This window comes from Nyctibius grandis, chromosome 32 (genome assembly GCF_013368605.1).
Source record: "Nyctibius grandis isolate bNycGra1 chromosome 32, bNycGra1.pri, whole genome shotgun sequence".
In the NCBI taxonomy this organism is placed as follows: domain Eukaryota; kingdom Metazoa; phylum Chordata; class Aves; order Nyctibiiformes; family Nyctibiidae; genus Nyctibius; species Nyctibius grandis.
Window position 1 is genome coordinate 2,327,077 of NC_090689.1, and position 25,584 is coordinate 2,352,660.

The window sequence follows — 25,584 nt, forward strand, 5'->3', positions numbered from 1 at the left end:
CACTGCTCTGAGAATCGGGATGTTCTGAGTAGCTGGGTTATTTGATGAAGCCATCAGGATTCCCAGTGATTTTACATGATTCTCCCATCAATCTGGCATGGATTTCCTTGTTCTCTTGTAAACCTAATTGAAATTGTTTAATTTGCCAGATGTTCTCTGAGATGTTTTCATTCCATCTTCCTGAACGTCTCTCTGCTTGTACCACTTAGCAAATTAGTTTTCAATCAATCAGTTTCTCTGCCATGCTCATTTATCCAGATAACAAATGTTAAAGATCTGTGATTTGACCCCTTCATATTCCTATAGTTTATTCTTGATGTGTTCCTTTTCACAGCATGCAGGAAAGAATGCACCTAGGCACGGATGCAAGTTCATGAGGACAGAAGTGGTTTCATCATAAATCCTTCAACAGTCTATTTTTGCCTTTCTTTAAGGGCAGAGGATGACATAGTGAGGTCTGATAAGATGATTACTTTAAGAGTCTTAGGCTGGTTAGGCACTTACATGTGAGCTCTCTAGAGAAAATACTACTCCATACGTTATTTTGCTGGCAGTGTTTCCATGACATAGTGTCAGGAGAGCTATCATCATTTTAGGGGTCTGTAGATTACTTCTGGATGGTCTGAAAAAGTAACCTCCCTTTCAAAGTGTGGTATTACTGGTGTCAACACTCCTTCCTCACGAACTGAGGTGTATTAATCACAGGGAGCTAGACAGAAATTCTGGTACAGACAGTTATCCAGCTGAAGGATGTTCTGGTAGCCAAATGGAGTAGGCTGTAGCTCCCGGACCCACTCTGTGCCAAGTCCGACAGATGAAGATGAATCTGCTGCCTCGGTGCCCTCCAGGTGCTTCTGGGCAAACGTGTGCTGCTGTGTGGAGTCTGATGAGGGGGGACCAGCACTAATTTGAGTTATTCAGTTATTTCCTAAATGACGGAGCAGACGGAGCTGCCCTCGGGGTTTGCTCCTAAGACACGAGCGTGGTTTCCCTCACAGCCTGCTCTCTCGGGCCGTGCTTTATGCGTGGTGGTAAGACTTTGGGCCCGCACTGTTTTGGTCTGCCAGAGTTATTTGGCCTTTCATCACAGAAACACAGCTCCAGCACCCCGCTGCTGCCGGGCCCCAGGAGCTCGTTTCTAAGCGAGCCGAAGCACACCTTGGAGGGCTGGGTTTCGGGCGGCTGTGCTGAGGCGCCCTCTCCCTCGGTGCCTCATGGGGTAACCGCGCTCTCCCGCCCCCTCCCGGCGGCGCCCACACACCGCTCCCCCCGCCTCCTTCCCGCCCAGCCCCGCCTCAGCCCCAGGCGGCGCCGCGCTTCCGGGCGGCGGAGCTTCCGCTGCCGGCGGCGGCCATGGCGGCGGGCGGCAGCGACGCGCGGGCGGCGGACGTGGAGGAGGACGCCTCGCAGCTCGTCTTCCCCAAAGGTGCGGGGCGGCGAGGGGGCGGGGGTGGTAGGCTGGCGGTGGGGGCCGCTGGGGGAAGGAGCCCTGCCCGCCCCGCGGCGCGGCTTCCGGGAGCGGAGCGCTGCTCAGCCGTGGACCGCCCCGCCGGTCACACAGCCCCGGGTGTTAAACATCGGGGATCGTGTACATGTGAGGACCCCATGGCTGCTAAGAGATGGCTCTTCTTATGTGGACCACTACGTGTGTGAACAGGAATTAAAAAAAAAATTTTTCCCTATGAGGTTATAGCGAAAACTCATGTTTTTTGATGTAACCGTTACTTTTTAATTGATGTTTCTTGACACTAGAATAGTGCTGCATTTTAGGAAACCAGCTGTTGTCCAGAGCCTGAGTTATAACTGAGGACACTAACAATCTGTGTGTTTTTTTCAGCAAACTATTCAGTATAAATTCCAGAGCTGTATTTACACCTCAGAGCAGCCCTGGCAGAGGAGGGGAGCGGGGCGGGGGGGGGGAAGGCGGCATCATGCTGCATTTCTGAGTTATGAACAAAAGCATAGTCCTGGAAGACTGGTTTTTGGATGTTTTTGCACTAAAATCTGTAGCCTACACATGTTCAGCCCAAGTTACTTTCCTGCTCCATGCAAAATAAAGGTTTCCAGTCCCTTTCTAGCAGTGCCCTGTACCTGACTGCTTTTATAAAACGCTGCTGAAGGGCACCCCGGGATGCAGGCTCTGATCCTGCTGCTTTGAACAGCTCATACTGCTGAAGAAAGACCTTCTTGTTATTGGAATAAATACAGTGACAATGAACAAGAGAGTTGGCTAAAAGATGGGGAAAACCCTGTTAAGATTGGTTAAAACTTTTTTCTGGTAATGAAATTTCAGTAGGTCAATAAACCTTTCAAGTAAATTAAGCCTTTTTTAAAACATTCAGCAGCATCCACTTTAAGAACTCAGAGGCTTCCAAAGACCATAGGCATCACTTCTGAATTTTTTGAGTATTACAGTTCTAAATATTTTTTTCTAAAACAAGTTGTACATTACTTCAGTTCTGCCAAAAATGGGTGAGGAAAACGTATTGCAAAAAATGTGACAAATCAGGTTAGGGCTGCAAATGTAAAATGTGTGGTCAAAAAGACAAACACGTTGGATTGTCACTCAAAATGGTGTAACTTTTATCAGCATTTTTCACCATGAAATGCTGCCCAGTCATTGGTGAAAGGGTTTGCACAATTGCCATGAAACACATTGTTCATTTCCTTATTGCCCAAAGCTAAATTTACATACAAAACTTCTCAAGTGCACTTTTTTTTCACCTCTTTTATGCTGGTGTTCACTCATTCAAATGTAGAATTTGAAACGGCGGAAACTCTTCTAAATTCAGAAGTCCATATGCTTCTTGAGCATCGTAAGCAACAGAATGAGAGTGCAGAAGATGAGCAGGAGCTTTCTGAAGTCTTCATGAAAACCTTGAACTACACAGCACGCTTCAGCCGCTTCAAAAACCGGGAAACCATTGCCAGTGTCCGTAGGTGAGTGGAAAAGTTAGGGTATAAGACTATAGTGGAGAATTTGGTGTGTAGTATTGATATTGTTGTAGGAAAGTACAGTTTAGTGGTGTTTCCTGATTTGTACTGTAATTCTGAATCTTGACTTTCTGAAGAGACAAGTAATTTGATCGTAATTCTTCATGGAGGGTTGTACTTTGTCTAGGTCAAGCCTTCTGAACAGCTTTGTTTTCGGTATTTAAATGACAGCCGATTGCAGTAAAAGGGAGGGTTTTCTAGACTTTGTAGAGTAATTCGGGGGAAGTGGAGTTAACAGATGGGACTTTTTTTTTCTCTATGCAGTTATGTAATGAGTTTTTCCTCCTGAAAAAACATTGAATTCAGCACCAAAAGCATGAAAAAGAGATACCTATTTGGTTTCGTTTAGGCACTTTTATATTTCTAGCTTACTTGTGATTTCACCGAGCTGTTGTCTTTCCTTACAGTTTACTGCTCCAGAAAAAGCTCCATAAATTTGAACTGGCATGTTTGGCTAACTTGTGCCCTGAGACAGCAGAAGAAGCAAAAGCTTTGATTCCTAGGTGAGCATTTATATACCATAAAAGGACTGCTTTATAGTTTCCTGTGATCCAAAGCCAGCTGTGGGCAGATGCCCTCTCTTCAATCCAGCTGTGTTGATGGAAAAACTTTTGGTCTTGGTCTTTCTACCTACCCATTGGTCTGACAGTGAGGCACTATTTGTAAGTGTCCCTAATCACTTCCGACATTTACTGGATGAAGTGTAAACAGCTTAGATTGGAGTTCTTAGCCCCACCAGCTGTGTTTGTTGGGTTTTTTTTTCCTGTTGGAGTAAATGACAGTGCTCCTATGAACTGTTTTGTGGATAATGTATGGGGGAGCAGTAACTTCTTTATATCTTGATTTGTTACCTCATGGTCTGAGACAGAGAAGGGAATGAAACACACATCTGAATTACAGTTTCTTCCTTATATGCTAAGATTTCATAGCAAGACTGGACTGACTTATGAGCATGAGGCTACATGGACTTCATTTAGAGGTCTATTTAAACCTGCACCTGCCTTGCCTTTTCGATAAAACTTTTTGGAATTATTCAGCAGATTGTTCTGGGAAGGATGGAGTTTTGTCATTTAAAGAGGGGGCACTGCACGGGGATTAGAGTGGTGGTTGTACAGTGATGTTACAGAGGGTTCCTGGCAGTGCCATACAGGTGGGTGACAATGGTGTGGAGGCTGATGGGAGAGAATTAGGTCTGTCTGAAATGAATCCAGGGGGGAGATTACTTCTAAAACCTTTAATGTACCCTCATTGTTCTTATCTTGCAGCTTGGAGGGCCGATTTGAAGACGAGGAATTACAGCAGATTCTTGATGACATTCAGACTAAACGCAGCTTCCAGTATTAAGGTTAACCCTCAACCCCTTCATCTGAACAAAAAAACTGTGAACTTTGGCTGTCTCAGCCCTCTGGACCAGTCCAGCTCCCGGCTGAGTAAGGGGAGTTGTGGATACAGGGTACTCCAGTGCAGTGTCATCCACAGGTGCATTCAAACTGGAAATCAGGGTAGTCCTTTTGTTTTGTTCCACGTATATGTTGGTAAGGACGCCTGTATTGTGAGAGCCAAAGAACCTGAAAAGCCGTTTCCTAGTGGTTCAAGTATTTGTTTCTTCCAAATCCCTCTCTCTAATTTGGGAATTTTCAATGCGTTTCTGTTTTTTATCAGAATTGTGATGTGACTTTTTTTTTTTTGAGAATGGAGAAACTTATTCTTGACTCTCAGAAGGTTTAGTGATGGGCGGCATCAATTTCTGTGGTGTTTTTTTTTGTTTGTTTTATTGTGTGGTCGGGACAGTGGATTTTTACAGCTTCAATAGTTTTCTATTATTCTTTGGTGTATATTAAAAGATATTTCTAATTAAGACTATGTATTTTATAATCATTAGGTGCATATTATGATTTTATTAATGAGGACTTTTTTGATAAACAGATCCTGTGATTATTAACCTGTGTTGGAGATCTGGGGAATCCACGTGCATAATAACATGAGTACAGTTTAGGACAGGTCAGACAGAGGCTTTATTAGCTCTGATCATAGTGAGAGAACATTTGGGCAGCATCTCCCTCTCTGCTCCCCTGTTTGCTGCCAAGTGATTGTAGAGACCCAACCTATATGTTTCAGAAAAGAAAAAGGTGAGGAAAACCAATCATTTCCATATTAACAAAGCCAAGTGTCCATCCTGGGAGGGCTGGACTCCTTAAGTAGCTTGCTAACTCCGACAATTCTAAGAAGTAACAGTAAATAAGAAGAACAGTAAATAACATGACACTGTGGAAGGATGGCTCTTGGTGGAGCCTGTGAGAGCGGCACGCCCAGTATTGTCTTAGCTCAGAAGTGGGGAGTTGGCAACAATCACCATCTGTTAGCTTTTAGTTGAAAGGAATGTTCTTTCAGTTAGGATTAACTTCTTAGCCAGCCCTCTCGAATCTTAAATATTAATAATTTCACCACCACACCAGGAAGAAGGAAAATTTTGCAGGAAGGAACAGCTGGGACAAAGAGGAAGACAGGTGTGTTAAGTGAAGGCACTGCTTGTGATGATAAGCAATAGTTGCAAAGGGGAGAGAAATATGATATTATTTCAGCTCTTACTGGAAACTTAGTGTTGCTGCTATGCTGGAAGGCCAAGCTGGTTTATGACAACTGGTTGGGCTACCTCAGCTGAAGCACATTACCTCAAATAGCATTTATTTCTGTGCTTTAGTGGCATTACTTCTGCAAGCCAGTAAATCAGACATGCCTTTCTAATTAACCACAGTAACTTTAACTGTAGCAGAATAATTAGAACTAAAGCACAAAGATAAAAGCAAGGTGGCATGGTGAGTATTCTATAAAGCTCGATGGCTGCTTTTGATATGGGATATGCTTTCCAGTAGCTGCTCCCACTGTAACTTGGCTTGCCCTGTAGAATGTTTCTGTTCAAGCAGCTTTAAGACATTTTCATCTTTTAAATACACAGGCTCTCATACCTTAATGAGAACTCATTTTTATTAAAAAGAACCCACAGCGCTCTAGATGTCTTTACCTACACTTCTGGGTAAAAGGATGTAATAATTATAATTGGGAGCCATTACTACTTGTTGATACGTTTGTAAACATAAGACTCCTGAGGAGGAGACTTAGCAATCTGAAAGCCATCTCAGGAGATTTGCACCATCCTCCACAAATAGATAATTATGACCATTGAGATCAGTTGTTCTTGATTGTTGTGTTTTGAAACCTGGCAATCGGGACAGGGAAGAGGAAGGAAAGGTGTCCAGGGGAGTTGCGCAAGGTGCGGGTCTGTTGTAGAGCCTGGCTGTTGGGTGACCGTGTGGAGCATTAACGTGAAGCAGTACGGAAATACAGAGCTATGTGAGACGTGCAAGGCGCTGCGGTTTGGAAGCAGTAATTTGTCCCGCTGCCGGTACCACCCGTTTTGGGAGGCTGGAGCCAGCAGACACGGCGGCAGGGCCCTTGCTGCCCACAGCGCCGCCAAAGCACCGGCCCGGGGGCGCAGCTTCCCCTCCACGGCGGGTTCACGGGTTGAATTTCGGTCATCCTTTTTCCCCAACAAAACGCGAGAGGGAGGCCGGGCGCGACCCTGCCCAGCGAGGCGCCTCCGGGGCCTCGGCCCGGCCCCCACCGCCCCGCGGCCGCCTCCCAGCGCGCATGCGCGCAGCGCTTCGCGCCTCCGCCTGCGAGGGGCAGGGTCAGGGGGGCGCCGCGCTTCCGGAAGCGCAGGCGCGGGCCGTGGCACGGCGGGAGGCTCGCGGAAGCAGCGCGCGCCCTGCGCCTGCGCACCGGCCGCAGCCTCCCAGCCGCCGTGCCCCCCGCGGGCGCGGGGACCGCCTCTCGCGCCGCCGAGCGCGCTGACGTAGGGCGCGTGCGCCGCCCGGTCGCTGGTGGGGGAAGGAAGATGGCGGACGGCTGCGGTGGGGGCTCGTGAGGCGGCGGCTTCCGGGGCCGGAGGGACAAGGAGAGTGGCGAGGCGACAGGGCGCGGAGTCGGGGTACGAGGGACCGGCTGGAGGGTGAGTGCGGCGCGGTGCTGGGCCTCTGGCGGGGCGGGCGAGGGGGTGAGCAGCCCGGGAAGCGCGGCTGCCTCCGCCATTTTTAGGCCGCGGCCCAGAAGCGGTGCGGCCAGGGCCGGGAGGAGACCGAGCCCAGCGCGGCCCGGCAACGGCGGGGGGTGGGTGCAGCAGTGAGGGGCCGCGGGGCTGCCCGGGCCGGGGCACCCTCGGGAGCGCGGGGCCCAGGCCTTGTCCGCGGGCTGAGCTGAGCGCAGGGCCCGGCTCCGCGGCACCGTGCCCACAGGGTGGGGTGTGCTGGAGGGCTGAGGTGGCGGCGGAGGTTGGGGCTGAGAGCAGGTAGGTGGTCCCCTTCTCTGCGTGCTGCTTAGGTGTCTGGTTGTAGCATCGCCCGAGTCTCTCAATCCTGCCTTTTTCTACTTCGTTGTGGTTTTTTTTTTCATACTATTGCTCTTCTCTCTGCCTTGGGTTTGAGCGGAGATTGGGTTGCGACTGCTTGAAGATACGGCTTGGGAAGCCCTGGACATTAGGGGTAGAACAGCTATGTGTAGCAGGCACTTGCTTATTCTAGAAGGATGGATGGGTTTCATGACGATATGGTGGCACATTCCACTGAGACTCACCAGTCTACGATTATGACATAGGTAGCAAACCTGGGTGGCCTGTTAAACTCGAAAAAGTACTTCAGCATTTTTCTGTTGGAGAGAACTCACTAAACTTCGTGCCTCCTTGAAGGTGCATGTTATTTCTCTCTTGCTGTTAGCTGCTTTGTTATGAGTAGGTAGCTGTATGGTTTCAAACACAGTATTTTGAAATATTGGTACTCATTTGAACACGTCTGTTTGTCTTACAAAAGTCGTCATAGGTAAGTAGTTCTGTACTCTACTGATTTTTTTACATCATTATATCCTTAATCGTAATTTGTGAGTAGTAGTTGGGAATCTGTTTTCCTACGTAGACATTAGTCCCTCATCCTTCTCCTTACAATAGATGTTTATCCTTTTTCTAACTCAAATTGTACTGTCCTTCCTTTAAGAAAGGCAGCACTACGTACATATTTGTTAGTTTATAGGATGCAAACAATATTGTGTCAAAATACTTTGGAGTTCCCTCTTCCTGAAGTCTTTATCAGCTAAACTGACTTTTAGTTAACAGTTTGCTGCAATATTCTGTCATCATCTTTAATATAAGAATATATAATCATAAAACATATTTCAAAATCTGGTTCTTAACATCTCGTTCAGTTGTGCTGTAGTATTTCTAGCGGGAAGATCTGAAAGTGTAGTTAAAAGACTTCTAATTTAAACACTCTCAGCATGGTACGAAAAATCTGGCTTGTCTTTCATGGCTTTGCTCTTAGCATTTTTGGAGTTCTCTGCCCAACTGCTCTAGAGTTTATAAGGTAAGCTTTGCACGACCTTCCTGCATTTGACTGTTTCAGAAATGGATGGAACTACCAGATAATGTTAAGAGCATCAATTTAGAGAAATAGATAGTGAAAGTCAGGGAAAAATCTCTTTGAGCTGCGGAGAATGTTAGGTGCTAGTAACTAGAGCACATTTAATACTCCTAGAGCTGCTAAAACCTTTAACTTAAATGTCAGTCACTATAAACAGTTAAAATTTCACCCTGTTACCTGAACTGTTGGTCCTCCATTGAATCCTTGCAGCAGAAATGCCGCCTTTTGCTGCGGCAAAGAGAGGCCTTGATCTGAGGAGGGGGTGAGAAAGCTTCTGTTTTTTTCCCATCCCAAGCAGATGTCTTAGACTTCTGACTCACCTGAAAAAAAATATTGTGGAAAAGACTTTTGGTTGAGTAGGGATACGAGAGGACTACAGTTTAACTTTTTACTGAAGTGGTTCCATGCAAAATATTTCACTTTTTGCATCTGCTAGCCACAGGGTTGATATCTAGGGAATTTCCATAGTTGGTTCACTAACCCTGGAAATGAAAATAATTTTAGCCTTGCCCAGATGTTACTCTAGCTCATAATTTAGAAAACTGTTAATATCTTTATGCAGGAAATTTGCAAAAACAAGCTGAAAACTTTGTGTAGTGTGTTTGAGATTTATGTTCTTTATTTGCCATATTTTTATTCCTGATATTGTATCATTTTGTTATTGAAAGTTTTATACAGAGTAAAAATAAAGATATGCAGGTTTGATTGGTATAGTTAATGAAGAAATGTCATTGATAAGTAAACCTCAGTTCAACTGAGTATTGTTAGAGCTTAATGGTGTGGGGGGATATGGTAAAGATCTTTTAAAAGATTAAAACCTTAAAATAACAGCTCTCTTATCGTAGAGAATCTCTGAAAATAAGAGCAGAGAATTGGACTTTTTGATAGCTAAATAGCTCTTTGTTGCTTGTATTTTGTTGTTATTCATTTCACTTTAATTTAGAGCGTCCATGATCCCATATTTTTAAAATGGTGCTAAACTTACCAGCAATCCATTCTTGCTCACTAGTATTTAAAAAAAAAACTACTAAGCATTTAGTAGAATGTAATTTCTGGTTCAACCTGCTCTCCACAATCAGGCTGGGTGTACCAATCATTCTGTTGTGCAACTTGAAATGTGATACGAAGTACATATTTGCCAGGAAAAGAAAGTAAGCTGGTTTCTCTCATGTTGTGCAATATTACTTTTGATAACACGTTTAGTATAAAGACAGTGCATGCACGGCGGTGTGAAATACTGGTTAAAATAGTTCTTCAGTTTGTGGTAGTGTAGATTACAAGTTTATGGTGGGGAAAGGTAAGGCCTGAATGTGTTATAGCATAGTAGAAGCCTGTATTTGTATGGAGGTTGTAATTAGAAAAGTGGCTAAGTATTCCAGCCCTTCATTGTTTGCATATTTGAGAAGATTTTATTTCAAGCTTCTTTCCCTTCTCTAAAAGGGACTTGATTTAAAGAAGAAAAAAAAAAACCCAAAACGAAACAAAAAACTAACCCAGAAAGAAACATGAAAACTGCAGTACTTTTTAATAGCGCAAGTCAGAACATAGGAGTTTAAATCTACTACTGACTTGATACTTTCCCTTGAGCCATTATAGTTTTTGGTACAGTTCCTTCTCATTTGTGTAGAGTGATCACAGTTACGATTTGTAAGACATTCTCTGAGTGTGGAGGGATACTAGAGAACAAAATATTTTATGCTTTGAAACTAAGCTAACTGGTGGTGTTCCTGTTTTACCTCTGCACCAAATTATAAAATGGAAGAAGTATGATTCTGTGTAGCAAGAATGGCCATGATAAACAGGTCCCAGTTTATCTAGGAAGCTATGTACCTGGTTTTCACTTGAGGGGGGGAAAAAAAAAGCCAGAACCCTGTTCATTAAGATACGTTGTTGAATGGGAAGAATAAGTGCCAACTTCCATAATATGGCATAATCCTTAATGCTGAAAATCCATGTAAATATATTATCAGCATTGAAATTGTACTGAGTAAGCTGCAATGAAGATTTGTCAGGAGTTGGGAGTTCTAAGCAGTGTCACAAACCATTGCTTTTATCACAATTTCTCTCAGTTGTAGGAAGAAAGACTTGCTCTACAGTGTTAAACTTTACTGCTGACTAACCCTGATAAAACTAGTGTTGTACACAAGTGTTGTTTCAAACAGTTGCCTGGAATTCTTCTTAGACATATATAGAATATTAAAAGTATAAGCAGTTTTTCCCACTCTTCAGACACAAACGAAAACATCTCTTCCTCTCTGGGCTCTTGTGTGCTGCAACAAGTAACCCTGGTACATTTTTTTTCTATCAAAAAAGGAGTTAGAAGTTTATCTTCATTTTTTATTTAAATAGCATGTTTTCCCATACACTGTTGTTAAATCTAAACACTTCTCATTTTCTGTTTGCTTTTAATTAGCAAGTTAGTTTTGATACAAAGAACAACAAGATGCTTGTCATGAGCTCGCTGCTGTTATTTAATTAGTCTTCACTATAATGAAATGTGCTGCTTAAGAAAAATTCTATTACCTTTTGAAGCTTGAAAATCTAATCAGTGGAGATGTAAATTTGATGTAGCCTAGAATTTTTAGTTCTTTTAAATAATTAAAATTGTAATATTCTGCTGCCTGTCTTCTCTTGGTACCAGAGTTCATACAATGGTGCAGGCAGCTGTATGCGGGGACCCTTTCTGTGAACAGAAGTACGGTTTGTTTGTTTTTAATGTGCCTCAGTTTTCTGTTGTGGCCTCTGTCTTAGAAACACTGGTTCTGGAACTGGTGAGGCAGTAGGGAAAAGGAGGTGATGGGAACTATCCATCTCTGCAGTAGCATTGACGTACGCTGCACTGAGTGACTGTGATCACGTGTTGAGAGGCAGTAGGCACTGTTCTTAATTAATGTGGCAGAATATCAGCTCTTTATAAAATACATCCCTAAATGTTTAAGATCATGTCTAGTTAGTACCAAGTTTAATTTAAGGCAGTTGGTCATGATGCCTGAATTTAGATTGCTCTTAGTCACTCACCTGTAACTTCATCCAACAGTGAGTACCCCTAAGTTGAACAGTGGCAGGACAGGCGGAAAGCAGTTTTGCAACTAAAAGTATAGATGTGTTCACATCGATCAGTTCTGTGTATTAGTGTTTGATACGCTTCAAGGTGAGCACACAGATACTTGAAATTATCCATGTTTCTTGGGTTTAAACATTTGAGGGTTCCTCTAAATAATTTTTCCAAATCCAAGAGAAACATGGTACAAAAGAATATATTAGTATGTCCTTTTTTTAAAGGGAGGCCAGAGGCTGGATATCAAGGAGTCCATAGTAGTTTATGGTTTTGGGGTAGGTTTTGTGTTCATTATGAAGTTTGGGCAACACAGTGATTTGTATTTTACCGTGGGTGTATGGGTATTCACCTGCAAATTTGAGTCTGGCAGGAACTGCGCTTTGAGCTGGATAAGTAGTGCCACAGCTCCAGCTGATGCAAGGGCTTGACTTACAGCCTGAGGACTACGGAATGGTGCAGCTCTGCCCTGTCTGGTGTACATTTGCAGTCATCTAAACTGGCGTTGCAGCCCAAAGTGGAAACTTCCCCTGCTTCTGGTCATTTGTTTTTTCTCCTGTGTCAGTAGAGGCATTCCTGGATCCCCACAGTAAGTTGGGTAAGAAGCTGCTCTGGGTTTTGACTAACGTTAGCAAAAAGAGCCTCTTAACACAGAGCAGTTTCTTAGGTGGATGGCCAGTGTGGTCACCAGATGTTCATGTTGACTTAAAGGAGGGGTAATGTAGGACAGGAACACACAATTGGGGTCATGGCACGACTGCTTTTTTTCATGTCAGCAGTTTTAGGTTGGGTTCAGGTCATTATGGGACTCGATCTCAGCAATCCTCTAGTGTCTTCCCACAATGCTGAAGTTCACTCAGTAGCTATTGCTGCAGCTGAACTAATGTGATTATGATGAGCAGTCGCGCTTCCTGCCGTTGTCCTCCTTCCCCTAACCCCGGTAAAAATCACCAGTTAACTTTGAAAATGCCTTTCTTCCTATTGGGGCATGTTTGTAAGCAAACCATTATGCTTCTTTGCCGAGACTAGTGAAATTTTGTGGTTATATCACAAGAAAAATTATAGATTGCCCAAATTTGCAAGTAGGAGGACTGCAGACCGAGTAAGCATTAATATAGTATGTTCATTGTGTGGTGTTACCACTGTTCCTAAATTATGCAGTTTGGAGTTAAATTCATAATTGAGTCAGTCATCAAACCATGTTTTGCAATCTTTTTCTACTGGTGAATGCAAATATTTTGGTCTACTCAGCAAATTTAAGCCTAATAAATAAACAATCTATTTCTAGTAATAGCTTTTGTAAACTCCTGACTAATATAATAAACTGCAACTGCCAAGCCTTCTGTACAGTAAGATGCAAATACTGACCTAGAACTGTTGACTGAAGTGCTGCTTTTGCCAGGAAAGCTTGCTGATATTCTCAAGGCAGGTGATATGAAGTAGGAAAGAAATGCCAAGGGATTTTAGACCTTTGGAGAGCTTAGTTTCCAGAACTGAAGCGCTCTGGTGACATGCACTTCTGTGTTGTCATTCCCATGGGGAGCTTGACTCTTCCTGTAATTGGGGAAAAGCTTATACTGAACCCTTGCTCTTTGAAAGGCTTTGTGCAGGATTGGTGTATGTGAACTTGAATTTCCTTTGCTGAAAAGTCTACTGATAGAGAAGATAACAGATGCTTTTATTGAACAGCACTGAGTGGTAAATGTGAAGGCTATTTACTGAAGAAGCTTAAATGTGGTCGTTGAGCAGTGTATATATATCTTCATAATCATATACAGGCATTTGTGTGGCTCGTAAGTCACGAGGAAAGACCAGAGAACTTATGTTCCTGGAAGAGGTGTCTGTGATTACAGTTAAAAGCATGTGTATTTCTATTTCATTTTCAGTTTTGTGAGCAAGTGGTATATACACCAGCCATCAATTTAGAAAGTGTTCTAGTGTGGAAAGTTTTTATATACAAGAATCTCTACTGTCTATGTTTTAAAATAGGCATGTTTCTGATAAAACGTTTAGAACTGCTTGAGTGGTATTATGAGGACTTCTAAATACCAAGAGCTTAAAATTACAATAGTTATCACAGTTTACTTTTTTCCTGTTGTTTGTTCTCACTGGATTAAACAGTTTCTAGCCTAATCAGTAGCAAACAGGGATTATGCATTGATCTTCCCCACCAGACTGTGGCAAAAGGGTAGTTCATATATACACTAGACTTTTAAATCTTAACTGGAGCAGATATAGAGAAGCTACACTCTTGAATTCTGCATTTATCCACATAAATAATCTACAGGCAAAACTTTACTTGATCAAAGCAGTTTAGAAGTGATGTTTTCTTTTACTGTTTCTGTAATTTAGAGGGTGTTTGGTTGATGGAGTTGGTTGTGGTTTTTTTTTTTTAAACTTCTCTGATCCACCAGTAAGTCAATAATGAGAAGTATTGTTAATGTAAGTATGGTTTGAATTTCTCTAGCAGGGTCCATAAGGCTTGTTTTAGCAGCATTGTGTGATTTGATAAAGTCTGAATTGTTCTCTCCAGTTCCACTACTCTTGCTTAAGGGTGTCTCTATATTAGCTATGTCTGGGCATAGCAACTGTAGGTATTAATTTGCATCTTTTCCTATAAACACAGCTGCTAATTTAACTGCTCGAAAACCTTGAGTTTTGGTTTGGGGGGGGTATAACAAACAAATCTGTTTTGGATAAACCTTCCTGTGTGCATCTGCTACATCTTCTTATCAAAAGACAATCAAAACCCGCTGAGGGGAAAAAAACCTCCTTGGATATTGTTAGGAAAATACTGTGGGGCAGTATGTTGTAGGGCATTTATTCTGCAGTGTGGCTGTAAAAGTGTTTAGTATCCTTTCTTATACTGAATACATGAAGTATGTGAATAACCTTGATGTGCCCAGAAGATGGGGGCTCTGTCGCACAAAGCTTCTGCTTCTGGATGCGAGTTAGCCAGGGGTGGTGAATGGCTTTTACCATTAAAATATGCAATTAAATAAAAGAAGTTCTTTCGTCTTGAAGTGTTCTACTGAAGTATAAAATCTCTTCTTGTAGAGATAAGTAGAAGAATCATCTTTGAGATATGATTAATAACGACTGAAAACATTGCTTTTAGTTGTAGAGTTTTTTTTCTCTTCTTACACTTCCCACTAACCATATAAAGGCACATTTTTTCACATGATCACACATGATAGCACTGTTTCCCTTCCTCCTGCTCCCCCTTCTGGACTACAGTTTCTCAGTAATAGAAACTTAAGACAGTATTCTTCTACCTTGATTTGACCCAGAATACTGGTATGACAAACCGCATTGCCTTGTCAGAAGACTGGCCTGAGGAACACTAAGGGGGGGAATAAAAGCATTCTTTGAGTCACAAAGTAGAGATTTTTTTTAATTCTTCTCTTTTGATGCTTTCAACATTTGCTTTTACATAAAAGTTGCAGCAGTTCTGGATATGTTTGTTAAACATTCAGTAGATAAAGGTTATGAAAAGTAGATCTTTATTATTTCCCAAGTCTTACTAAAAAGGCTTTAATATCTTCTTGTCAGCATTGAATTTGCAACTGTTAGGGACTCAGATACTCAGCTTTGTTTAGAATATTAAAATATATGTTTCTGTTCCGTAGTGTGAAGAGAATCAAACTCTTAGATTGTGTGAACTTCGTTCTCTTATCCTCAGAATCTCAGTATATGGTTTCTGAAATAAAGATACTGATTGATGTGTTTCACTACTTAAATTTTGTCCTGCAAACTGCTATAGTCCTCCTAGTCCTTTTCCCTTCCACTGATCATAAAGTTCACTGAAGACTTTTTTGTAGGATTTCTTGTCACTCTGGTCCTCCCCCCCATCCCTGTTGTTTGTGTGGTTTATACAAATAAGGGTTTGACTCTTCAAGGAGTTGTCTCCTGCCAGAAGCCACATGTAGACAAATGAAAGCAAAATGGCCACATTTCTTCCATATGGTACCTAAATAATAATTCTCTCTAGAGTCCAGTAAAGTTCCCGTTCAATCATAAGTGAGCTGAGGATTAAAGGTGATGATAGTCTGGTGATTTGGGGTTTATGTACCTAAACAGTAGCTCTTGTGTCAAGAGGGACCTAGATATGCTTGAGGAATGGGTCAGCAGAAACATTCTGAAGATCGGCAAGGAGACATGCAGAGTTCTCTGTGTGCCTGCACAGCCTCATGGATTTGTACAAGCTGCAAAGTGACTGCATGAATAGCAGTCTCACTGAAGAGGAACTGAGTTACTGTGGATGCCAAGTTGAATATGAACCAACAGTATGTTCTCCTTATAAGTAAGGTGAACTGCATATTATGTGAAACTAGGAGGAGCATCCCAAGCAGATTCAGCTGTGATTTTTTTACCAAGATTAGTGTTAGTTCAGCAGGTCCTGATGTAACCAGCTGAAGAATATCTTGATATTTAGGATTAGCAAGGATGAGAGGCCTTTTTTGCTTTTAAACCGTTTTTCCTTTGTTGTTTTTTAGTATTTGTCATGCTATCTTATGTGATTTAAAAGTTAGTCCTAAAGTTTTCTTTCCTGACAAAATGGTAGCTCCAAGGTAAGGCAGCATCAGTAATCACTTCAGCATGAGAACCAAGCTGAATAGATTTCAGCCAGTTAAGATGAATTGCTGTTATCATAGTGACTCACAGTAGTAAAAGACAGTCTGGGTTATGATCTAAATGCAGGTCTTGACAAATGCTAAGCAGGAGTCAAGATAAAGGAATATATTGGTAGTTTAGAGGGAGGAAGAATATTGGTTTATTGTTAAAAATTATTAAAATATTGAGAGTAAACTTTAACTTAAAGCAAAACGATCAAATCGGTAATACTGACATCATGGCAGCAGACTAAATCCTGTGCGTCTTCTAACAGAGGTTTAGGTGCAGTCTCCCAAACGTCCTCTTACTGCAATTGGTTGCTTCCGTGTTTGTTTTGAAGTACACTTCGAGAAACTTGCTGTGCAAGTTGCTTTTGTGAGGTGCAGAAAGGGAATCGTTCTAGGCTGTTTTACTTGTGAAAGCAGTTTTCTCTACTGTGGCCAAAGTGGTAAAGCAGGACCTTGAGTCAGGTGAACTAAAGTATTTTGACTTTGATGTATGTAAGCACCTGTCTTCTGTAAATATGTCTATTTTAGAATGAGTCAAGGGTTTAGTTTGAACCTAAAATGAGGACTTAGATTTGCTTGATTATTAGGTATTTATAACTAGAAATGCAGAATTTGAAGAAAGTGTTAAGTGTACATGTAATGCGTGCAGCTAAGAGACTCAGCTGTTGAAGATTGTCCCCCACGCTCTGTAACCTGCGACTTTCAGGCTGGGTGTTTGAAGTTTTTTCCCTGATAGCCCATTCTCCCTTGGGCTTTTGGATTTCTTCGTTTCAAATTTTGTCTGTATGCTTTCTCTACTATTTCAGAGGTTCTTGGGTGTTTGTATGTGAAACTTCCAAGATGTAGGGCTTTTGTCAATTAAATATCAGCACTGCTTCTCTTCCTGCAGAGAATAAACCCTTTGAACTGCATCAAAATAATCACATTTTTGTCAGGTCTAGCTCACTGTACGGTGAAAGATGATTGTTTTCTTGATAGGTATGTTAGAAATGTTACATGTTCTGTCCTTTCAGACTCCATATCGTGTGTGGGTATGTGTTTGGGTTGTGTTAAAAATCCAAAGGTTTAAACTTCACGGTGAAACTGGGCATAATGAAAGTACAGAACTAAAATAAAAGGGGAAAAAAAAAGTTATGCATTTTTAGGTCCTCGCTCATGCCAGTGTAGTAGATTCGGGCTGTGTATGAAACTAATCTTTGAAGTGTATCCAAATAAGAAGAGATTGTTGAACCTTTTTGATCAGAGTGGGCAGAGTAGTTTGTTTTGACTTAGTCAATGATTAAGTATCTGTTTCTGTGTTTTTGGTGAAGGTGTAGGGTTTGGTTTTGTTGTTTTGTTTTGGGTTTTTTTTATGTTTTCTGTTGAAATGGAATGACTGGAATGGGGAAAGCTGTCAAATCCTTTCCTCCTGCCCACTTTGCATGGTGAGAATTTAAAGCTCGTTTCTAGGAAAGTTTTGTTCACAAATAGAATACAACAGAGAACAAATGCTAATGTGTATTGGGAGTACAGCAGTAGAGCCCTGGGGAAATCTGCTTGCTGCAGAGAGCAGTAATGTTGCTTAATAGCAGTCTTGTATAATACAGGTCAGTCGCCTTGTCTTGAGTTTTGTGATTTGGTGTGTTATGGACCTCCAGCACCTGTGATAATGAAGGAGTCTCTTCTGAGATTGTAAGAATGGTCTTATTTTTCTCAAGTTTAAACTTACTGTCCTTATGTCTGCATGTCTTCTAGAAAATTTTTTGAGATCTGCATATAAAAATGCAGAAAACTACATGCTGTTGCTGTGCCTCATGTAATTCAAAAGTGGGAATAAGATTTTTAAAAACTCAAAGGACAAGAACCTTATGCAATTTTTTCTACTTTTAAAAGGGTTTTTTGTCTGCTTTTGACAAAAAATATCACATCATGACCACCAGGCTAAGTTGGGTGACTTTGCGCTTCATTGTTGCATCTCATTAACTGATACAAACTTTCCTTATGACTGGGGTATGTGCTCTTTTTTACAAAAAGTGACATTCTGTTAAGGCAGTTCCAAGTCAAGACAGGTCACAGAACGGCTTTGAAGATGAGAATGTTGGTTTTTTTTTTTAACTAGGTATGTTCCTGCTTAACACAGCCACTGTCTTTCATAACTAGTGGAAAAGATATCCTCTTGTTATAGAACTGTAAATCAATAAAGATCTATAGCATTCTTTCTGGACTAAATTTGTTTAGATGTAGCACTTTTGATGAAACAGCTTTATCTGTCCAAAATCGATGACCTGAAAAAGGACTGTTAAAAAAAAAAAAGTACTCATGAAATAATTTGAGATTCTTGGGTGCCTCACACGAACGTACAATTTTGAGACTTGAGGTCATCTTGTTTTGTAAATCTGATTTTGCATGTTTTTCCAATATGATAGGAAATTGAAACATCAAGCAATTCAATGAATTGATCAAATTAATACATTTTTCACTAGATCTGCAAATCAGCATCATTTTTTCTTTTTTTCAAAATTTTTTTCTGTGTTTTCAGAGTGAATTATCTCATGTACTGTGAAGGAAGCTTACGATCAATCTTTTCTTCAGCAAAATGATGACATCTGCATAGAACAGAAGCAAAGTCACCTCTTCTGTGAGAGTTTAATTCATTGGCAGACATGCAAATTAGTTTCAGCAGATTTCAAGTGTATCTTCAGAAAAATGTGGCGGAAGCTTGCTACTGCTAGTGCTGTTTTTGCAGTGGTTTTAGTAAAGTGAGTTTCTAATACTTGTAGATTATAAACATACCTGCTTTGGTGAATGAAGCAGGGGAGATGCAGAAACACTCATTCAAAACTAATCTTTTGCTCAGGTTCGTTTCCTGTTTAAAACAGGAATTATTTTGGGAATGCCTAATTTAGTTTAAATATTAGGAAGACCATTTACTTAAGATTACATGGTTTGCAAAAATGAATAATCCTTTTTCTGTGTAGCCCCTTCCTGGTGATTTTATGCTTTCAAGAAATGCCTGGGAGTCTTAAGTCTGTCACTCTTTTCAGCCCTTAACCAGGATGGCTGGTTCTATTCCTGTGTAATGGAGAAACGATGTGTGTATATGCATGTTTATTTCTTTTTTTGTTTTCTAAAACATGAAAAAAATTGCTGAAGATGGCAAAAATAGAACATTTATGTCTGGAATATATCCTTCCACAAAATTCTTTTGCACTGGGAAGAGCTACGATTCCCAGGTAATGAAAAAGACTGGATGATGAGACCAACAAGGAGCTTTCTTGAAAATAGTGAAAATGTTTCGGGAAAGGAAAGCCATGGAAGGATCCACTGTTCATCTCCAGAGCAGAGAAGCACATTCTTCCAAAAGACAAAAGAAAGGAGAATTTTTTGGAACTCAGTGTTGATACTCGGTAAAGAGTGAGGGGAATAACTTTAAATTGTATTTGGTCTGATATTTTTTTTTCAGAACAGGTGTGTTTATTCAGATGTGCATACATATTTCTTAATATACAAATTAAAAAAATGCAGAGGCGCGTTTTTTCAGAGGTGACTGTTTATAACAGGACTTTTGAATTTAGAGAGATGTTACTAAAAGGAAATGAAGCAGTATTAATACCTTGTAGATGTAAAGGTGCTTGTCTAATCAAAGAAAGATGGTGTTTGCTACTGATGTACTGAACAATAAACTTGTTACACTAACTTGGCATTGTGGTGTTCTTATCTTGTACTTGTGCCTCAAAGCTGAGGTGGTTCTACTCTAATAGTGTTTTTTTACTGAATGTCCTGAACCATGTTTTGGACTCTTGTGTGCTATTGCAATGCAAATAATTACTATTAATTTTCACTGTTGCTGTTACACTGTGAAAGTCCTTACTTTAAAACCTACATGTGCTTTGTTTAACTGTCTAATACACATTTAAAGTAGTAGTATACAGATACACTCAGGAAACTTTTAGCACCTGTTTTCCTTTGCTGGTTTTGCCATTTCAGGGGAGTGTCTTTTAAGCTGCAGCATGTTCTGTTGTAGTGGGGAGCACAGGGTTTGCAAAGTGGCTGCTTGCACTCGCCAGGAGAGCAGCCTTCTGTTCTGCCATTTGGAAACATACTTTGCCTTTGACGTATTCAGGTTATTACTCACTGTACTGCACCCAAGTTGCTTTCACTTCAGTAAAAATAACTATTCAACAGGCAAGCATGTTTTAGTTACTAGTTACTGCACTTCATTAATGAAAATCTTTACTTTTTGGGTAAACCATATAAAATTTGTCAAGATTATGCATAAATCATTTTTTTTCTTTTAGTATTGAACTATCTGTAAGACGTGATTTAATATAGGCCATGACTCTCTTTCTTCAAACTTTATCTCATTAAACCAGTGTAGAAGGATGCTTTGGTGTTTTTATTTTGGTTTGACTAGCCTAATTTGTTTTATTTTGATTTAGCGAAGTTGTGTGTGAATTGCTTTATTTGCATGATTTTGGGCAGCAAAGTCCAAATCTGTCTATTTTCAGAACTTATGGCGAGATTCATTTTGATATTAAAGAAACAGCCATACCCAAGTAAGATGATAAAGTGGCCATGTTACTAAGTCAAACGCTAGTGTTACCTTGTAGCCTTATTTGAGTACAGGAACTGAGTGGTAACCATTTTCTGTAACGGGATACTACTCTATGTGACTTTTCTCTTGTTTTAAAAAGCAAACAAACTCCACAAATCCATCTGTCTTGTGACACCGTGCTGCCCTGGGTATAAGGTTATCCTCACTTTCTTTCATTTTATAACTGTTCTGTAGCCATGTTCCTCTGATTACTCGATGGCATTGCTAAACCTGCCATCCTTATGGCACTATTAGGAACGAATAAGGCTTGCTCTGTTACAAGTGTGTTTGTTGTCAGTTAAGGAACAGCTTTTGACATCTCGGGTCCTATCACAAGCTCCCTGAGTTCCTCCAAGTTCTGTTGTGCAGTTTTTTCTGCCCAATTCTCTCTCAACTAAGTTATTTTTAATTTATCTTTTTTTAAAAGCTGTGTCTATTTGGTACGTTTCTCATTCACTCTCTTGACTGACCTTGCTCCTCAGTGTTTTTGCTTCTATAGTTACTCCCACTCTTACCGTGTTTTTTCTGACTTGTCTTTGGGTTTTTTTTGTCCATCTGGTCCTATTCCTGCCTTGAGTTTCATGTCAGATGTGCCTTCATTTGTTCCCTAACTTGATTGCATTTTTCAGCCTTCCTTTCGTCATCTTAGCTGAAATGTAGACCCACTTATCTTCCAGTGCTTCTGGATGGCCTTATCTTTGTTCAGTGAATTCATAATATCTTCTCTGTATAGCCCCAAATACATTTACCCTCAAATGTGTGAAAGCTGGTGAGCTTTGAGAGGGGGTATTTGTGGGGACAGAAAGCGGAAAAACTGACACCTTGCTGAAAATTCATATTTCTGCTGCTAGCAATGAGGATGCAGGGAAGAATGGCATAGAAAAATTCAATTAACAGTTCAAATTGTAATAAAAGTATAATGAACTAGAAGAGAATAGCAATTAATTGGTAGCATTACTGTCCAGAAACAAAAAAAATAAGAGCCGAGCTATGTTTGATGTTGGAAAAAATCCTGCTGCTGCTTCTAATTCTGTGCATTAAGGGAAAAAAGGAGTGTTCCAATTAAACCTTTGTTGATGGACTCTTAAAAACAAAACAAAACAAAACCACCAACAAAGTTTGGTGCTTTGCTTAAAATGGGACATTAAATGTTGCTACTCTGGATTACACATTGTCCTCTAATATTTATTTGCCTGTTTCTGTTCACAGTCCCAGTACTGCAGGAGCTTTAGCTATAGACACAGTGAATTCAGACACTTTTTTAGCTGTTACAAAAGATCTAAAGGAGAATCTGTTGAAGTGTTGGTTTGTCCAAACAAAACTAGAATACTGATAATTTAAATGTTAAATGGGTATATTTGTCTGACTGCTGTAGAGGTCTTTGGAAATAAATGCTCCACTTTCAGCTGGTAACTGAATCTATACCCCTTCATTTCTAGCTTGTTTGGAAACTTCACTCGGCGTGTATATACACACATCTATATGCATGTGCATGCAGTCTTTTTATGTATCTGTTCATATATGTATATGATGAATGCAAACATGACTTAGGCATAAGGGTATTACGTGGATAAAAGCATGATATTTGAGGCGTTATTAGAAGAAAATGATCATGAGCAACTGGGTAAACAAAAATCTTCTTTCAAAGTGTGTAACTGCAAGTAGGAGGCTTTTTGTGGAGGAAGGCACTGTTCTCAAAAGTGGCAGAAACAGCGTAGAACATAAACCCTTCATTTCCCTAATGCTGTGTCGTTTCGCTTGTCATGTTGTTGTAGTTGTGACGTCATGTATTGTCGTGTCATAATCATGAACCTGGAAGGGTCTGTAGGAGTAAGGAGGTGTAACTAACCTGCCTATGCCTTTGATCAACGTGTTGATTGCATGTTAAGTGAATGTTGTTAATGCTAATCTAAGCTAGGCACTGCTTGCAGTGGTTTTGGGTATGTCTTATCTAAATTGATCCATATCATACCTAATGTTTTCTTTACCTATGTTTGTAATTGCAGCATTGTCATTACAACCCCATGTACCAGTACAAGTTGGGGACAGACCTGTTGGAGAGCAGCGTAGGGGAAAGGGACCTGGGGGTCCTAGTGGACAGCAGGATGGCCATGAGCCAGCAGTGTGCCCTTGTGGCCAAGAAGGCCAATGGCATCCTGGGCTGTATTAGAAGGGGTGTGGTCAGCAGGTCGAGAGAGGTTCTCCTCCCCCTCTACTCTGCCCTGGTGAGGCCACATCTGGAATATTGTGTCCAGTTCTGGGCCCCTCAGTTCAAGAAGGACAGGGAACTGCTAGAGAGAGTCCAGCGCAGAGCCACGAAGATGATGAAGGGAGTGGAACATCTCCCTTATGAGGAGAGGCTGAGGGAGCTGGGTCTCTTTAGCTTAGAGAAGAGGAGACTGAGGGGTGACCTCATTAATGTTTATAAATATGTAAAGGGCAAGTGTCAAGAGGATGGAGCCAGGCTCTTCTCAGTGACATCCCTTGACAGGACAAGGGGCAATGGGTGCAAGCTGGAGCACAGGAGGTTCCACTTAAATTTGAGGAAAAACTTCTTTACGGTGAGGGTGACCGAACACTGGCACAGGCTGCCCAGAGAGGTTGTGGAGTCTCCTTCTCTGGAGACATTCAAAACCCGCCTGGACGCGTTCCTGTGTGACATGGTCTAGGCAATCCTGCTCCGGCAGGGGGGTTGGACTAGATGATCTTTCGAGGTCCCTTCCAATCCCTAACATTCTGTGATTCTGTGATTCTGTCTTTGGGAGATTTCGTTTTCTGAAAGATGAGGATAAATGATGAATTAACTTGTTGCTTTGGAGTGTTTCTCTAAAAAGGCATTTTTATGTAATGTTTTCTACACATATATCTAATCAAAGGTTTTTGGAAGCCCCAGGATATATCTTTGTCTGCATTCTTGGTTCTTGAAATTTGTTTTTGCATTGCCTGTAAGAGAGTACAGATATGTGGCTTTGAAAAAATATCTTTTTCCCCTTTGGTTTAAAGCACTAGTTGGTACAGGAGTATATATCTTTAGACTTGAGAGAGATTAGTACTGGAAATTTTCTCTAGTTTTTCTTCTGTGTAATGCACAAACTTCAAAACTACATTAAAAAGATTTTATTAATGGACTTGTGTGTTTAGTGCCAGCTTGCTTCGCTCATTTAAAGAATCTGCTTTCTCTTTTTTGATATAAAACCACTACCACCCTTTTAATTTTACCTTTGAGATTTAACACCTGAAACTTTCTGTACAAGTTAGCTACCTTCTGACAAGGTGTAAGAGAATTTGAGATAGTGTTAGGGGATATATTTCCTGCATGAGAAAATTTTAATGCCTTTTTCTTATTTCAGACAAACTTAGTGGTGTAGTGACAGTGCTGTTACAGTGGTGGTGTGGATGTGGCAGTATTTGGAGGTAGACATGGTGTCTTATTAGACCAGCTGGTACTGGGCAGCTTTCAGGCAAATGAGCCTTTCAGCCACACGACGAAGGTTTGTTTATTTGAAAGCTGGTCTCTTTTTCTAGTTACATGAGTTGATCTAGTAAAAGATGCTACTGCTGCCAAAGGTCTGAAATTTCCTTACCTCATTTAAGGAAACACGCTCTTTTAGTTTGGACTTGTCTTGAATGGAGAATAGTTGTAATGGCTCTAGTTTGGTGTTTCCCCTTGTACATTAGAGTTGTGTGTGTAGCTAACAGCCAGGTGTCAGAGACGGCTTGTTTTATAGCTGGCCTGACATGCTTTCAGTCAGCAGTGGGAAGGGGTGTGTGACTTCTAGGTTTGCTGTTTAAAACATGGAAACATTTTTCAACTATTGGTATCAAAAAAAGCGAGATAAAATTTTAAGAACGGCAGTTGCAACAACTTTCCAAATCTTTCAACTTGAGAATACGAGCATTTTAACTAAATAAGAAAGTGCATTCATGACTTTACAAACAGATTATTTCAACTTTAAAAAAAAAATCTACCAGTTTTATTTCAGTTCTTTTTATTAAATGCACTTTGACTCTGTGTAAACACTTTAGCCTTCAGTCAAAGGAGGGTTTCTCAGCCTTTTTGCATTCCCTTGATGACAGCGCCAGTTTATTTTGGTTTAAGATTTTCGGTGAACTATGAGTTCAGGATGGGAGGGGAGTACAAGGTGAAAATGAAGTCTGAGCTTTCACTGGTTCAGAGTGTGTCACTGCTTAGTCTGAAGTTAATGTATATTTTAAAGACAATGTATATTGTAGTTTTCAGCTGCGAAGAGGTTGCTGTGATTTATCTTATAATTTAAGGATTTTACGGACTGAAAAATGAGGTTTTAGACTAATTTCCCTCTGTCAGAAAAAATCTGAATATTGGAATTTTTTCCCTGCCCCCCTCACATTTTCTTATGATTCTCAGTGAATCTTATTGGGGGGAAGTTATGTTCAGATACATTTACCAAACCTTGATAAATATGTAATCCATTTCTTTTGTGATAATGGATTTGAAAGTATACCTACAGGTAGAATGGGATCTGTGGTGTATTAACTATAAGTTATGTAAAGGGAACATAATTTTATTTTCAGGTCCTAGAATAAGATTTTGAAGCAGCCCTTTAAAACTTTTTTCCTTGTTAGTAGTTAAATTAATTTGTAACTAATGTGGTGTTTCCTATTGCATATTGAATCTGAAATATCTTCTGTTGAAGGGCCTCACCATTTCTTGCATTTACTTACACTGTTTTTACTGAGGACATTCTTTCCCGCGCCGTTCTAGTTTAGGGGTGGCAATGCAAACTTCATAGTGATCTGTTTCAATACAAAATTCCTCTTGATAGAGAACAAAGTATTTAACCACTTTAATGTCAGTGTTATGTGGCACAAGGGAAAAATAATAATTGTTCAGAG

General features: G+C 40.8%; 2 protein-coding genes across 6 annotated transcripts in view; both read left to right on the forward strand.

The window, feature by feature from the left end:
- The first annotated feature begins 1,334 nt into the window (after window positions 1–1,334).
- Window positions 1,335–4,852, forward strand: POLR2D (RNA polymerase II subunit D). Its single transcript, XM_068421169.1, has 4 exons — window positions 1,335–1,426; window positions 2,760–2,940; window positions 3,402–3,497; window positions 4,260–4,852. The coding sequence occupies exons 1-4, from the start codon at window positions 1,354–1,356 to the stop codon at window positions 4,336–4,338; spliced, it is 429 nt and encodes a 142-aa protein (XP_068277270.1). The 5' UTR covers window positions 1,335–1,353; the 3' UTR covers window positions 4,339–4,852.
- A 1,952-nt stretch (window positions 4,853–6,804) lies between these two features.
- WDR33 (WD repeat domain 33) overlaps window positions 6,805–25,584 on the forward strand; it is a 72,134-nt gene continuing 53,354 nt past the window's right edge. Inside the window, exon 1 of one of the 5 annotated variants that reach the window (XM_068421118.1) lies at window positions 6,805–7,003. The gene's annotated coding sequence lies outside the window, so the exon portion shown is untranslated. The remainder of the gene's footprint in view (window positions 7,004–25,584) is intronic. The other 4 variants (XM_068421113.1, XM_068421115.1, XM_068421116.1 and 1 more) reach the window with 4 other exon arrangements.

Bases quoted from the DNA above. Each gene is read 5' to 3' on its own strand.
- POLR2D (XM_068421169.1), top strand. From the start codon at position 1,354: ATGGCGGCGGGCGGCAGCGACGCGCGGGCGGCGGACGTGGAGGAGGAC. The intron at 1,427-2,759 runs GTGCGGGGCGGC...ATTCAAATGTAG, and splicing joins GCAGCTCGTCTTCCCCAAAG to AATTTGAAACGGCGGAAACT. The intron at 2,941-3,401 runs GTGAGTGGAAAA...CTTTCCTTACAG, and splicing joins ACCATTGCCAGTGTCCGTAG to TTTACTGCTCCAGAAAAAGC.